Below are 16,332 nucleotides of genomic sequence, written 5' to 3'. Positions count from 1 at the left end.
GATCAACTGGAGCCCCCTGGGAAGCTTGAGGTCAGCTGGGCTGGGTGAGACCCAGTCTCTAAACAGTAAAGTGTGGAGTAGAAGCAAGTTTAAGGACTGGGTCGGTGGCTCAGGGGACGTGCTTGCTGCGCAGGTCTGAGGCCTGGAGTCTGAATCCCCAGGGCCCATGTGAACCTGGTGGCCATGCATGGAGGCCTGCCTGCAATTCTAGGGCTCAGGGGGCAGGGCTGAGGCGCTGGAGCAAGCGAGCTAGCCAACCGGGCCATATTGGCAAGTTCGGATTCAAGTAAGAGACTGTGCCTCACAGGTGTGTACATGTACAGGCACAAACAAATATGTGCCTACATACATGAAGACCCATACACACATATGTTACACACACACATATATTCATGAGAAAAACTTTAAAACTCCGCACAGCAAAATTACACAGTGGAAAAAACATTAAAGGAGGATTGGAAAAGACATCTAGGTGACTTTCTGCTATAATCCTAACCCTCAAGGCTGAGGCAGAAGAATTGCTTCAAGCTTGAGATCATTCTGGGCCATTGCATAAAACTGCCTCAGTAGATTAAAAAAGAAGGTGGGGAGGTTTTGGGGGGTTAATTTAAACTTTGCCACCTTGCTGTGTGTGCCCACCTCCTGAGAGCCTCTGCTTTGTTTTTTGGAAAATTTTGTTGCATTTTAATGTGTGTGTGCATATGTGTGGTGTGGTGTATGTATATGCCTGTGTGTGCGTGCGTGTGTGTGTGTGTGTGTGTGTGTGTGTGTGTGTGTATGTGTGTGTGTGAGATATGGTGTATGTGTGTGTGATATAGTGTATGTGTGCATATGGTGTATAATGTGATATGTATATATGTGGTGCGTGTGGTATGTGTGTGTATGCGTGATATAGTATGTGTGTATGTGTGTGGTGTGTGTGTAGGTGTGTGTGTGTGTGGTGTGTAATGTGGCATGTGTGTATGTGTGATGTGTGTGGTATGTGTGTGATGTGTCTGTGTGATATGGTGTGTGTGAATGTGTATGGTGTGTGTGTGTGTGTGTGTGTGTGCGTGCGTGCGTGCATGTGTGTGTGTGCACGTGCGCGTGCATGTGTGTGTGTGTGTGTGTGTGTGTGTATAGGTAGGTAGGTAGGTAGGAGGACTGTGGAGTCAGTTCTCTCCTACCCAGAGTGTCCCCAGGATCAAACTCAGATTAGCAGGGTCACAGTAGGTGCCTTTACCCACTGAGATTTCCAAATCTCACTTGGGTGCTTTACTGCCGCACATGGGCTAGCAAGCAGGCTCCGTTAGCGGCATAGGCATGCAGAACCCCAGGCCTGAAGCAGACAAACCAGGCCAACTGCAGCTCACAGCAGGCCCCATGGTGGATCCTGGCGCTCTCCAGTCGGAGCCACCCTGCTCTGTTTACATCTCTGCCTCAAGCCTGAGGAGCCATCCCTGAGGTACATAAAGGAAATAAGTGGTTTTATTTGTTCATTTTTTTCTCGGGGGTAGGAGGTGGGGGGGAAGGGCAGAGGGGCTTGAACCCAGGGCCTTGGTGAATGCTGTAACCCCAGCCTTCTTTTAACTTGTAAAATATTTGAGATATCTCACTAAGTTGTCCCGACTGGCCTTGAGTCATTCTGTAAACCCAAGGCCTTGAACTTTTTGATCCTTCTGCCTTGGTCTCCTGACTAGCTAGGTTTACAGGCTTGCATTAACAAGCTTGTGTCAATAAGAGTGCTTTGGAGACTATAAAGTGCGTCAGATCCCAAGGATTGAAGGGGTGGGGGATGGGGTGGGGGAGGAGGTGTGCTTCTGGGTCTGGATGCTGTCTCTGGACCCAGCCCCTCCTGCACACTCTGAAGCTGGCTGACTGTGTACTTCATGCTGCTCCGAGATCTCAGTGGGTTGTGGAGAGCTGTCAAACTCTGGAGCCCAGACCTAAGCCATTGCTCTGCTTTGTGACACAGGAAGGCCCTGGCCCTCCCATGCTTGGTGTCTCTGAGTAGGCAAGGTGGCAGTGTCCTCTAAAGCCTGAAATGCTGGCCTGAGGCCCCTTCCCCTACCCTCCACTTGTATAACCTGTCTCTCCTCATAGCTCCTGGGTGGGGGGTTGGGGAGTGCAGGGGGGCTGTCCTGCTGCCTGTAGGAGCTGCTGGGGAGGCAATGCATGAGTCAGAACCAGGCACATAATTGTGGTGCCCCAGATCCCACCAGTCCTCCCTGACAGCTTCCTTGGAGAACAGCTGGTCTCACAGCTCCTGGGGACGCTTGAAGATCTGGATCCCGGCATAGCCGCACCTGCGGCCTCTTTTCTTGGGGGCCTGGTGAGGGGTACGGGTGTTCAAGGAGCAGGTTGTCCGGGTTTGGCCTGCAGGAATGGAAGTGGGACCATGTGTCCTTGTCTCAGGGACCAGGATTTGGTCAGCTATCAACTTTATAGCTTCCCTAATTCACCTGGGACTAGGGGTGGCCTACCTATCAGTAGGTCCAGCTCCAGCATGGGGTGGGCAGCACCGGGGAAGGGCGTGGCTCATTAAAGCTAGGTGTGGAAGATGCCAGGTGGGAGCTGAAGGCTCTCGGTGAGTTGGTTGTCTTGTCTCCTCAGCTCTTCGACTGAAGTGACATTACCGGCTGAGGTGACATTACCAGCTGATGTGACATTACCGGCTCTGTGGACAGGACCCCCCTGGAAGGCAGTCCGAAGCCACCCGGACCTTCTTCCAGGTAAAGAAAGAAGAATGGGAGGAAATGGGCTGAGGGAAAGGAAGTAGAAACGGGCTGTGGAGAACAGCCCCCCCCACCCCCCATCTGCTTCTGAAACAATGTCTGCTTCTCCCTTGGGGAAGAACTCTGCAGCTTAGGAAGAAAATCAGGAGAAACGGGACAGTTGTCCCATTTATAAAGAAAGGAAATGCAGCGCCGTGTATGGGGTCGGCATTCTAGGTCTTATCTGATGTAGTAGCTCACATAATCCTTATAATAGCCCATGAGGTTGATGCCGTTATCCCCATGTTGTAAATCAGGAAACTGAAGCAGTAGGTCACTTGCCCGCTTAGCTAAGTAGGAAAACTGGGCTTTGAACCTAAGCAGTGTAGGCTTGTCTCCAGCCTGTGCACAGCCTCTCTATAGCTTATATAGCTGTTCCTTTGAACTCCACTTTCGGGGCTTTTAATGGGCTCACGGCTTCAGAGAGGATGCATCTGGACAGAGAGCCTAGAGAAGGCTGCATTTCAGTCAAGGGAATGAATGGCAAATGGTGGGCCTGGAGGCCTGCACCAGGGAACTGCCCTGAGCCCTGAGGTGGGCCTGCTGACTCCTGGAAAATTCTTCCTCCACAGACTTCCAATCAAGGCTCTCTCTAATCACCAGAAAGGACGTTGGACCTTTGAACAAGGTGAAGACAGGTCTAGGCCTCATGTTCTGAGACATGCCTAGGCGGAGAGAAACTGCTTCTCTTTGCAGAATGCAGTGGGGAAGAGAGAGACAGTAACAATGGGAGGGGAGGGGGAGGGAGGAGATGATGGGGGAGGGGATATCAGGGGAGGAGGTCCTGTGCACAGCCCGAGGTCACCCTCACCAGACCTGGTGTAGAAGCATGCAAACCTGCATCAGAAGCTTAAGAAAAAAATTGCAGGAGAAAGGTGCCTAATTTGAGTTTTGGGGGTATTTATTTATTTTTGCAATATAATTATTTTCCTAAAAGTTGGAAACAACTAATTATTATTACTTAAAGGCAGAATTCAGCTTAGACTCAGAAATAACTGTAGCTGTACAGTTTATTTATTTAGAGACAGGACCTTGTTGTGTAGCCCAGGCTAGCCTTGAACGCTATCCTGCCTTAGCTGAGGTTATGCATGTAGGCCACTGCATCTGCTGGTTGTGTGATTTTAAAAGCTCTGACTGTTTTTCTTTCCTTGTTTTGCACATTTAACCGGTTTTTCCCATTGGAAAATACATGGCATCTGCTTGATGCCTAACCCAGTGTGTGATGCGCTGTGATGCGCAGGTCCCTGGTACAGTGCTCCTTGGCAGGGAGAGGTCTGTAGTGTCTCATGTCCCTCCCTGTCATGGGGTTCAGGGTGGCAGATACTTGAGGCTTCAGATAAGTGGCCAGGCTGGAGTCTGGACAAAAGTAGCTGATGGCCAAGTACTGAGGTCGGTAATGGCTCTCAAGGGCTTGGTCAGTCCAAAGGCTGAGGCTGTGGCTTGGGGGCAGGGTAGCTCAGCCCAGGGCTCACACAGACCCATGTGTTAGTGTGGATGATGGGAGCTGGGAACAGGGCCAATAAGTGGTCAGTGACCTGCCTCCTGCCTGATGCGGGAGATGGGGAGAAGGAGACTTCCCAGTTGGTAGACGGGAGGGAAGGAAACTGGAGAAATGCCCTTAAATGGAGGACTTGCGTCTCTCTCCATCCTAGGCCAGACTGGAGAAGCCCTGGGTAAGGACTCTGCTAATTGCCATAAGTAAGTAAATCATTGCTCCCATTCCTTTAAGGGACAAAAACTAGTTAGAGAGAGTGTGCAGGGCCCAAATCTCTGCCAGAACTAGCTTCCCTCCCCTACCCCACCTCGTGACAGTGGTCCCCTCTCTCAGGGTCCCAGAGGAAGGCCTGAGAGAAAGCCAACTGAGCCCTGTGACTGAATCTCTAGGCTGTTGAGCAAAGCCCTGGACATCCACCTGAGAGTAAATGAGAGGGTGATACCATTCTAACAAACATACACACACACACACAGACACACAGACACACACAGACACACACACAGACACACACACACAGACACACACACACAGACACACACAGACACACACACACACAGACACACACACACAGACACACACACAGACACAGACACACAGATACACACACACAGACACACACAGACACACACAGACACACACAGACACACACAGACAGACACACGTTGGCCCAAAGGAGGGGAGTCATGACAGGGGCAGATGCTCCTCCCAGGACAATCTTCCTGCAGTCTTGATGGCTTGGAGAGACTGCCCAAGTCTCCAGAGAGTTAGGACCAGCACACGAGCCTAAGGAGCCAGCATAGGCCATCTGCAGGGAGGAGACATGAGAGAGTAACACTACGATTTTGTTGGTCCAGATATGTTGTGACTTTCTGGTCTTGAAATCCTTGTCAGGTTGCTCTAGGATTCTTGGTTGTGGGCACTTTGGGAGAAGTGATTTTTAAAAACATTTATTTATTCATTCATTTATTTTAAGACTTATGGGCTTATTATGTAGTTAAGGCTGGCCTTAAAGTCATGTTCTTCCTATCCTGCCCTACTGAGGGCTCAGCTGAGTGAGCTGACATTGGGATTGGTTTGGGGCATATAAGGCCTGAAGTCTGTGGGTTTGTGAAGAAAAGCTCTGCTCTCTGGGTAGAACTAGTCGTTCTTTTATTGAGATTGTGTCTCCCTAGGTAGCTGGCTGGCCTGGTACTCACTATGCAGACCAAGCTACCTATGAACTCACATAGACCTACCTGTCTCTGCCTCTGCTTCCCGAGTGCTGGGATTAAAGGCATGTGTCACACTGTGCCTGGCAGGGCTGGCCACTCCTGGTGACTCTTCTTCTTGTGCTTGTGGTTTGTAGCAGTGGTTCTTAACCTTCCTAATGCTGAAACCCTGTAATAAAGTTCCTCATATTGTGGTGGCCCCCAACTAAAAAATTATTTTCGTTGCTACTTCATAACTGTCATTTTATTACTGTTACAAGTCATGGTGTAAATATTTTTGGAGATAGGGATTTGTCAAAGGGGTTGTGACTGCACAGGTTAGGACTGCTGACCTAGAAGAACAGGTCCCTACAGCCTTTGGGTCCAAAGAGAATCCAAGGCTTCTAGGCAAGTACTTGTGCCTGTCAACCCATGGCCTTGAATATCTCCCAAACACAGTTTTATCTCTCAAACCCTTGCCTGAGGGAGGAGGCTCTGAAGACACGCTGTTGTCTGTCTACTGACAAAGCTCAGAATCTGTGATTCCAAGCATCTGAGGTCTCAGGTGGCTTCCTGTTCTTCACTGAAGATGTCTGTGAAATGAAGATCGTGGTAGGACCTGGGAAGTCGGTGAGACACCTCACCAGGATGACTCACCAGGAAGCTCTTGGTGAACTGTAAAGCACTGTGCCTGCATTGGTGGTTGGAGCTGCTTTTGCTACATTGAGGTCATCTTGAGGGAAAGAGGACCATAGTGATGAATCGCTCACTGTCTAGAAATCACTCCAGATCCCATTGGAAGCCTCTAAAATTCCAAAGACAGAGCTCAGAACCCGAGGGCAGGACAGGCCTCTGGAGAAAGCCACCCTTATCTGTGACAAAAGGGGCCGAGAGAAGAAAGCCTTGAGATCTGGGAAAACTGGATCACCTGGAGGCTCGCATGTATAGGAAAGCCTGGCCTTCCATGGCCTGGAGGCTCGCACATATAGGAAAGCCTGGCCTTCCATGGCCTGGAGGCTCACACGTATAGGAAGACCTGGCCTTCCATAGCCTGGAGGCTCACACGTATAGGAAGGCCTGGCCTTACTTGGCCTCCAGTTCTCTCCCAGAAGAGCCAGCGGTCTCCTGTGACAGAAGAGTTGGGTAAACAAGAGGTCCTGGCACTACCATGCAGAAGAGTATTAATGACCCTAATTATGGCATGATTAGTTCTTTGAGGGCTCTGGCTTGCAGCCCTCCCCCACTAAGGTACTTCTCCCCAAACAGAGCAGGTGTGACGACAGGGGTGGAGCCTACCTGGCTTTTTTTTTTTTTAAACCTGGATGGACTCCCATGTGCTTCCATCTGCCCGCCTGGTTCTCCTGCTGCCACTGCCTGGGGATTTAGATTTCCTTCCTGCCCTAGGTCTAGTTATTTCACTATTCATTCACCGGAACTTAGGGCTGTCTCTGAGATCCAGAGAGGCAGAGCACCTCACCCAAGATCACACAGGAAGATGGTGACAGCTCACTGCTCTCCACAGAGGCCATCTGATGAAGCCAGGCCGTGAGAACCTGGGGCCACCTGAGGCAGAGAGCAAGGCTGGTAGGCGTGGGTTGGCTCCACATTGCTGCGGTTGGGTTTTCTAGGCCTCCAGGTATGAGAACTTCCAGAGTCAGGTGGTTCTTCACGGTCAGGGCTAGCCCTGGGAATAGAAAGGCTCTTCTTCCATTCACAGGAAGGATTGTGGGATGTTCTGTCCTCCCTGAGCTGCCACACCTCTGCTTTGCCCTCCAGGGATGAAGAGAACGCTGGTAACTACAGAGCGTTAGGAATTGAGTGTTGAAGACACCTCTGGAGACTGTCTGAGAGAATGTGTCCCCCACCCCCTTACACCCACCCCCGCCCCTCAAGATCTCAGTAAGAAAGCAAGGATAGAGATGCGGTCACACAGAAAATGGAGGTGGCCAAGCTTAACCACAGACCACCAGTGCTGGGCCTGGCTGGGGTTGAGCTGCAGTAGATGCAGCCAAGACCGAGGAGGAGATGTTTCCCAGTGCGCCCTTCCTTCCCTGGGGCCTGGCAGCCCATGGAGAAGGCCAGGCTCCACCCCCCAGCCTTGGCACCCGCCAGAGTTTCCTCTTCCAGTTCCTGGCCTGGGCGTCCCTGATGCCAACCAAAACACAGTGCTCTGCACTGGGAGGCACAGGCTGCTGTGTCCTGTGGCAGCAGGGATGTGGACAGGACTAGACTGAGGACTGGCCCACCCTGGGCGCTACCGCAGAGACAGCCTGGATTGTATTTATCACCTTGATTTCAGATGGACTCTTCTGAGATTATCTGTATCCGTTTCATTGACTCGCGCGCGTGCGTGCGTGTGCGTGTGTGTGTGTGTGTGTGTGTGTGTGTGTGTGTGTGTGTGCAATTAATAGACTTTTAAATATCCACTCTAGCCTTTAGAGAAGTTGGTTGTAGAGCTTAGTTCCCAGACACCTTTCCTCTGTCCTCCTCTCCTAACTCTATTTTGTGTATTCTGTTACCGGGGTACATTTGGGACAGGTGGGGAATGAGTGTCGCTGCATTCTTACTGACCAGAGTGAGGATTTGCTTGGTCTGTCCTCTGGGGTTGGACAGGTGGGGCATTCCTGGGTCGTACAGGACAAGGTGGCTGTTCTAATATCCTTGTGTTCCACCTGGTTCTCCCTTCCCCTGAGCCCCGGGGCAAGCTCTGATCTTTCTGTTGTCTATTTTTTGCCTGTTCTAGAATGTCTCAGAGAAGCCTTCTGTTGCCCACCACTATGCTTCCAAGTTTCTTCTTGTCCTTCTGTGGCTTGCTAGTTCTTTCTTGGAGATGGAGTCTCACTGTGTAGTTCCCCGGGGCTGGGATCACAGGCCTCTGCCAGCAGACCAGGTCGTTCTTTTCCTTTTATTGTTAACTACTATTCCATTGTGTGATGCGCCATCGTTACCTCACTTCTCTCAGGCACAGTTTGTGGACACCGTCTCCCTGGGTGGGGTTGTTATCCGTAAGTTCCACGGGCAGCACTAAACTTAGCACTCAGCAAGCTCTTACCTCATGGTACCCATCATATCACCCAGCAGGGACCATCTCTGTGATGCTTGCCACAGGACTCTTCAGGCCCCTTGTGTCCAGGACACAAGCCACCAATCTTCATCCCCCACCCCCCCCCACCCCCGCCCCACCCCCACACCCCAAGTCTGCTCTATTGTACATCAGGCAAGTGACAGCTTGATGGGCAGTTGTTGTGACTTGCAGCAGGTAAATTGTCCCTGGGCTGTCTTGTCATTCCCGAGGCACACTTGGTCAGTGCTTAAAACCTGCTAAGAGTTGGTGTCACAGAGAGCACCTGTGTCCTAGTGACACGGGTTTTGGGTTGCAAACATAGAAGTAAGTAATTCAGTCAATTTGAACAGAAGAGCTTCTTGGAGGAACAGGTGGTGCTCAGAACTGGAGTGTCCCATAGACCCCAGTCTATGCAGGAATGGAGGGGACCAGCTATAACAAGAACCCAAGGCCACTGTCCCTTCTGTTACAGTCATTTTCAGACCTGGGTAGACAAAAAGGAACAGTTTTATGATATAAGATACAAATTGTCTATTTCATTATCTATTGTTGATGGTTTGTTTGTATTTTTATTGGAGACAGGGTCTCACCAAGAGTCTCTGGCTGACCTGGAATTTGATATGTAGATCAGGCTGTTTGCCTTGGGCGCCTAAGTGCTGGGGTTAAAAAAAAATGCATTAAGAATGTCCAGCCTTGGGGCTGAAGAGATGGCTCAGTGGTTAAGAGCACTGACTGCTCTTCCAGAGGTCCTGAGTTCAATTCCCAGCAACCACATGATGGCTCAGAATCATCTGTAATGGGATTTGATTCCCTCTTCTGGTGTGTTTGAAGACAGCTACAGTGTGCACTCATATACATAAAATAAATAAATAAATATATAAAAAAAGAATGTTCGGCCAAGCAGTGGTGGCACACACCTTTAATTCCAGCACTTGGGAGGCAGAGGCAAGTGGATTTCTGAGTTTGAGGCCAGCCTGATCTACAGTGAGTTTCAGGACAGCCAGGGCTACACAAAGAAACCCTGTCTCAAAACGCCCCCCTCCCCCTCCCAAAAAAAAAGAATGTCCAGCTTGTTTTGCTTTTGCCTGGAAATTTGTAGATCAGGGCGACCTTGAACTCAGGTGATCTTCCTGCTGCAATCTCCTAAATGATGTAATTACAGGCATGTGCCACTGTGCCCAACTTACTTGCTTGTTTGCTTGTTTATTTGAGACAAAGTCTCACCATGTAGCCCTGGCTGTCCTGGAACTTAATATGTAGACCAGGCTGGCCTCAAACACAGAGATCCTCCTGCCTCTGCTTCCTGAGCACTGGAATTAAAGGTGCGCGCCACTACACCTAGCTACAACTTGCCTAGTTAAAGTGGGTTTTGTATATTCATCATCACACAAATATTAGCACTAATTCTAAAACATTTTCATCACTTCCAGAAGCAGTTCCAGACCCACAGTCAGATGTTGCGTCCCTCTTTAGTTCCCTAGCCCTAGTGTTCATTAATCTACTATTTGTTTGCCTCAGCCAGCCTTTAAATAGAGTCATATAACAAGTAGTCTTGTTTAATTGGCTTCCTATATTTAGGGTCAAGTCTCAAGATTCATTTGTATATCAAGCATCTATGTTTTTACTCCCTTGTGGGTGTGTGTATGTCCTTTTTTAGATACCAACATCCTGGTTTTGAGACAGGGTCTCTCACTTGGTCAGAAAATCATGTTAGCCTGACTGGCCATTGAGCTACAGGATTCTGCATGTCTCCACCCCAGCAGACCTGGGATTGTAAGTGCATACAACACTGACTGGTTCTCTCTCTCTCTCTCTCTCTCTCTCTCTCTCTCTCTCTCTCTGTGTGTGTGTGTGTGTGTGTGAGTGAGTGTGTATGTGTATGTGATATGTGTAATGTGTATGTGTGATGTGTATGTGTATTTGTGTGTGTGATATGTGTGATGTGTATGTGTATTTGTGTGTGTGATATGTGTGATGTGTATGTGTATTTGTGTGTGTGATATGTGTAATGTGTATGTGTGTGTGTTTGTGTGGTATGTGTAATGTGTATGTGTGATGTGTGTGTTTATGTGTGTGATATGTGTAATGTGTATGTGTGTATGTTTGTGTGATATGTGCAATGTGTATGTGTGATGTGTGTGTTTATGTGTGTGATATGTGTAATGTATATGAGTGATGTGCGTGTGTGTGTGTGTGTGTGTGTGTTTATGTGTGTGATATGTGTAATGTATATGAGTGATGTGTGTGTGTGTGTGTGTGTGTTTATGTGTGTGATATGTGTAATGTATATGAGTGATGTGCGTGTGTGTGTGTGTGTGTGTGTGTGTGTGTGTGTGTGTATGTGTGTGTGTGTGTAAGATATGGTATGTGCAATGTGGTATATGTGTGTGATATGGGGTGTGTATATGTGTGTGCACACATGTATGATTTTCAGTGTTCCTGTGAGGTCAGTTCTCTCCTTTTTACAGTGTGGGTTCCGATGGTCAAGCTCAGATCCTCAGGCTCAGAGGCAAACACCTTTACCCACTGTGCAACCTCACTGGCTCATATGCCAGCTTCTTCGTGTGGGTTCTGGGGACCAAACTCAGGTCCTTGTGCTTATGTGGCAAACACTTTATCTACTGAGCTATCTATCACACACACACACACACAATGTCCCCAGCTCTGTGACATTAAAGCAAGGCCAAGAGAGAGACAATGACTTGCAAAGTCTGTAGCAAGTCCACTGAGGGAGACCACACAAAGACCCAGGCCCTCACATCTCAGAGAAGAGATTGGCCATCACGGTTGAGGCCTGGTTGGCTTGACAGCTAGTCGTCCCAGAGGGGAGGAGGAGGAGTGGGACATGTCAGGCACCTTCCGGGAGGTGGGCATGTATCCCACAGACCCACCCTCCTGCTGGGGCTCCATAGCAGGTACTTTCTCCATGCAGGCATGGCTGTGAGACCAGGAGGCCATAGAAGTTGGATCAGGTGTTGAGGCAACGCAGGGCTTTGGGCTGGGGAGAAGTCTCTTGTTCCGGAATTGGCGAGAGGCTCTTGGCAGGGCATTCCTCAGGCACTTGGTGTGGACAGTCATAGGAGACTGAGGAAGAGGGACAGGTAGAAAGACGTTGCCTGTGAGAGCTGAGCCAAGTGTCAGCTGCCCAGTTTCTGACTCTGTGAGCAGAACTGGATTCTCCTCTGTCCAGCAAGCTTCTGGAACATTCTCTTCTCACTGCTCTGTGCTGGTCTCTAGGGAGATGGAGGGATAAGGGGACAGTCAGTTGCCACACAGGGGAGACACACATGTCAGCAGTGCACACATAGCAAAATGGTCCAAGAGAGACTGGCAGGACCTGTAGGCTGAACCAGGACCTCTAACTGAGCCAGGGTTCAGGGGAAGCTCTCTGGGACCACCAGGGTTAGAAGGAGTAAACCAGACGGGACAGAGGACAGGCTGGATTGGCAGGGCAGGTCCTGGTCAGGGGGCTAGTGAAAGTGTACCCTAGCATTAGTGGGGGTTTGAGCCCAGGCTAGCTGACAGCAGGGAGGTTAGGGAGGGAGACCAGGCTAGGTGGTGGGAACATGGCTAGAAGAAAGCCTGAGAAGCAGAGCTGGGTTGGCAGGGCCTGGGAGTTTGCCCCTGCAGCAAGGCAGGAGCCACTGGCTGTCATCATAGGCAGAGACAAGGGGGCCTTGGTCACAGGCTTAGGGCACCTGGTTACTGAAACTGGGTGAGGATGAGATGATCCCTGTTGGGATCACACGGAGGGAACAGAAGGAATCTTCCAGTCATGGACAGGATAAACATTTACCTGAAGCCAGGGAGAAGCCCAAATGTAGAATCACTGAGTCCCAGATCCAGGTGAGACACCGCCTTCCCCGCTGTCTTTTCAGACAGAGCTCTCATTTCTTTTCTTGTGTAGCTCAGAGTGAGGAGACTGGGAAGCCGGCAGGCAAGGGGCAGGGAATCCTGGCCATGCTCCCGGATCCACTTGCTGGGCTTTGCAAAGAGGTGCCCCGCCCCGCCCCCAGCCTAGCAGTCCATGGAGCCTGCCCGTAATCTCCAAAGCAAAGCCTCTGCCCTCTGTTGCATATCCAGAGACTGAAGCCCAGAGAAGAGCCTAAAATGGCCCTGCCTCGGAGTAGGTCAATGGCCAGGGCTTCTTTCTTCACTGTAGTTGCCTCCTCCCTGCTGAGAGGCAGGGCAGATGTGGTGGCTGATGTGAGAGTGGGGACCAGGATGTTGGGAACTGCGTGGAGGAGCTCTGCCTTCCTGGCTCTGGCTTTCACTTCCACCATCTCTGGGAAACTGAGCACGAGGACGTGTGTATGTGGGGGCCAGCCTGTGCTTTGTATTGGGAGGTGAACTTGGGTAAAAGCCTTCAGGTGGTACAGGTTTTGAAGGTGTGAAGGAGTCATGGAGAGCAGCTGGGGCTTGGCACTGGGTGGCAGGTCTGGAGTCCCTGGAGAGAGGCCATCAGTGAAGGTACAGCCTCAGTCATAGTCAAAGCCCCGGGATTTGGGGCCATAGAGAACAGTTGAGGTTGGGTACCATTTAGCAGGTTGAGTGACCAGGAAGAGAGTTCAGGAGAGGTTACTAGTGAAGATGCAGCCTAGTTACATTGGCATCCCCAGAATTTTGGAGAAGCTGGGATCATGGGATTACCACCAAGGGCAACAGCAGTTGTGGAATAAAACTAGGCTGAGCCTGGGAGACAAGCCATGTGCACTGTGGGTGTCAGACTTGGACAGGTGGCCCGTTAGTGCCCAGAGGAGAGGGAGCAGTACCCGGACACTGGGCACTGAGTTATTTACATTGTTAGAGTTTGGTTTTGCTTTGGTTTGACTGTGACTGCCCTGATCATTCCCTCTTGGGTTAGTTATTTCGGCCCTGACTTCCTTTGATGATGGAGTGTGACCCAGGAGTTGGAAGTTGGAATAAGTCCTTTCTTCCCCAAGCTGCCCTTGGTCATAGCGTCTTATCAGAGCAGCAGAAACCCTCAGACACCTGCACTTAGAGCCTGGCCTCTGAGGAGTCAGTCATGCACTGCCTCTAGGAAGTAGCCCCGAGTCCTCCCGTCCCTGACTAAGTACCCCTGCCACCCCATCTCCCTCCATCATGGCCTCACTCAGACCCCAGCTTGGGGGCAGCAGAGGCAGTCAGGCAGCAGAGGGAATCTGCACACACCCCCTCCCTCTAGGAGCCAGGCAGAAGTATTTTGAACTGTGCGAGCCATATGGCCCTGTAGCGGCCCACTTGGCCGACAGATCTAGTTAAAGCAACCACGAACTGTTCGTGCAGAGAGGCCAAGTGTGACTGTGTTCAATAAAGCTTTATTTGTGGATGCTGGGATTTGACTTTAATAGAATTTTTATGTGTCACAAGATATTCTTGTTTTAAGTTCATTCCCCCAGAGGTTTAAAAATGTAAAAAACATTCTTAGATTTCAAGCTGTAAAAAAAAAAAAAAGAAAGAAAGAAAAAAGAAAGTGGGAAACAGGTCAGATTTGGCAAACCAGTGGCTACAGTTGCCAAGCTGTGGGTTAGAATAAGACCCCCTGGGGCTTATTCTGGGGGCTGCCTGGGGGTGATTTTTAGCTTTGCTTTGTGACCTTTAAGAGGGATTGGGTCATTCTGAACCTGAGATTTCTAATGTATAAAATGGGGAGGGTGAAGACAATGCATTGGGAATGTAAAAGAGAATGCCACTTTGGAAAAATAAGTTTAGTATTTATTTCAAGTAAGTACCAAGATTCAGTCATAAGAATTACTGTATCTACAAATCTATCCTCAAAGTTTGTGTCCAAAGGAAATGAAAATACATGTCCACACAAAAACAAGCAGACACTGGTAGTAATCTAGACTGTCCTACAACCTGTGTGTGGTGGACAGGCTGGAAAACAGCCATAGAATTGAGTATTGTTTACCTTTATATTAAAAAAGGCAGCTGGGAACGGTGGCTCATGCCTGTAATCCCAGCACTTGAGAGACTGGTCAGGAGTCCAGAGCCAGCCTAGGAGACTGATTAAGTCCTAGAGCGGCCTGGGCTATATGAGGCCTTGTCTCAGGAAAGAAGAAAATGGCCTTTGATGTGTGCTATGACAAAGATAAACTTTGGAGACATTTTGCTAAATAAAAGCAGCATTGTTCAAAAGGCCATGGATTCCAAGATGGGGAATCTCTAGCACTGCTAAGTCGATAGTCTCAGAAAGTGGCATGGTAGCTGCCAAACCTGATGGGTGGGTGAGGGGGCATGAGGGTGCCATTGCTGGTGGGCTTTGGGGTAGTCGCTGGCATGGCAGAAATGCTGTGGTGTTGGGTGGTCGTGGTTAGCGGCAAAGCATAGCTTCTCGAATACACTAAAGATATGCACACTGAACACCACAGAGTGTGCTGTGCCAGGGTGAATTTTACAGATGCGAAGTGGTGTTTTGATAAAAAGGGGGACACCATTTCCTTGCCTCAGACGCTGGTGGCATGGGGCAAGGGAAGCATGAGTTCGGGTCCCATCATCTGAGGATCTGGTGGGGACTTACGGCCTTGAGTCTCAGAGGCAACAGAGCAGGGCAGGCTCCTCACCCACACACTGGAATCACCATACTGGTGACATCCATAGAGCGGGCTGAAGACACGGAGTGATGCCAGGGTCTCCTGGTCACATCTGACCAGCACCAGCCTGGGAGGCCGAGTCCTGGTGGAGCAGAGTGGGGTTCAGACTGACAAGCAGTGCTTGGGATGATCAATTCAACCCTCAAGGTGGCCCTCACTGTCCTAGGTCTCTACAGTTCCCGTTATGTTGAATGGTGTGGTGTGCTAACCCACCAAGCGCTCTTTGTTCAAATGTCAGATGGCTTTAGGACACGGTGCCTGCCACTTTCGGGAAGCGTGAACGTGTGGTGGCCCTTCCCAGTGCCAGCCATATCTCAATCCCTCCATGCCGGTCCGTGTTTATGGTAATAGATTTTGTAGAATATTTATTTTGAAAGTCTGCTATTGCTGGGCTCTGTTCCAGTTCCGGGGGAGACAGCAGAGGATTAAAAAGACAAAACTCCCTGCCTTCGTGGAACTTACAGTGGGGTGGGCAGACAAACAAAACACGCAGATACATCATATTTAACAATGCGGCTGAGAGAATAAAGCTGAGAAGAGGGGAGGGGGCTTGGGGAGCGGGGGAGGGGCCCCAGGTCTGCAGGAGGCCATCTGGGAAAGTCTCACAAACCCGGTGTGATGGTGCATGTCATCAACCCCAGGTTGATGGCGAGGTTGGGGTAGGAATATCAAAAGTCCAGGGCTAGCCTGGGTTAAATGCGAGCTGAGAGAGAAGGAAAGAGGGCCCATGCAGGTCTCCAATGGAAGTGAAAACAGAACCATACTAGGTAAGAGTAGCAACTGCTGAAGACATCAGTGAGACCAAAGGGGATGAATCCCGGGGACACGTCCCAGGGACCTAGGACTTCCAGAAGGGCTTCCAGAGATGATAACCTCCCTGACCTAGGTTGGGGTGACTTCTGCAGGACTCATGCCTCACTCTTGCCCTGACTTACAACCTGTGCTTTCTCCTACATACAGCACCAGCCAGGGGCCTCCATGGGCGCTTGAGGGCCAGCCACCAGGGCCGCGGGCACGAGCATGGTGAGACACCAGCCCCTGCAGTACTACGAGCCCCAACTGTGCCTCTCATGCCTCACGGGCATCTATGGCTGCCGCTGGAAGCGCTACCAACGCTCGCACGATGACACCACGCCGGTGAGCTTCCCGTGGATGGAGTCAGAGGTCTCCCAAAGCCCAGTGATGGGCCCAGGAGCTGAGGAAAATCAGGGCCTGGCCGCCTGCCTCTGTGCTGTTCTGG

At 50.4% G+C, this 16,332-nt stretch overlaps 1 protein-coding gene across 5 annotated transcripts in view; it reads left to right on the top strand.

Moving 5' to 3' along the window:
• Gdpd5 (glycerophosphodiester phosphodiesterase domain containing 5) overlaps positions 1 to 16,332 on the top strand; it is a 78,528-nt gene that overhangs the window by 26,843 nt on the left and 35,353 nt on the right. For 4 of the 5 annotated variants that reach the window (XM_052157780.1, XM_052157778.1, XM_052157777.1 and 1 more), the window contains 2 exons: positions 2,593 to 2,711; positions 16,053 to 16,229. In XM_052157780.1, coding sequence (XP_052013740.1) covers positions 16,113 to 16,229 — 117 coding nt within the window. In that variant the 5' untranslated portion in view covers positions 2,593 to 2,711; positions 16,053 to 16,112. Of the gene's footprint in view, positions 1 to 2,592; positions 2,712 to 3,325; positions 3,382 to 16,052; positions 16,230 to 16,332 lie in introns of all 5 variants that reach the window. The other variant, XM_052157779.1, reaches the window with a different exon arrangement.

This window comes from Apodemus sylvaticus, chromosome 1 (assembly GCF_947179515.1).
Source record: "Apodemus sylvaticus chromosome 1, mApoSyl1.1, whole genome shotgun sequence".
In the NCBI taxonomy this organism is placed as follows: Eukaryota; Metazoa; Chordata; class Mammalia; order Rodentia; family Muridae; genus Apodemus; species Apodemus sylvaticus.
The sequence above is the reverse complement of the archived record's forward strand: the minus strand, read 5'-3'. Positions and strand labels throughout refer to the sequence as shown.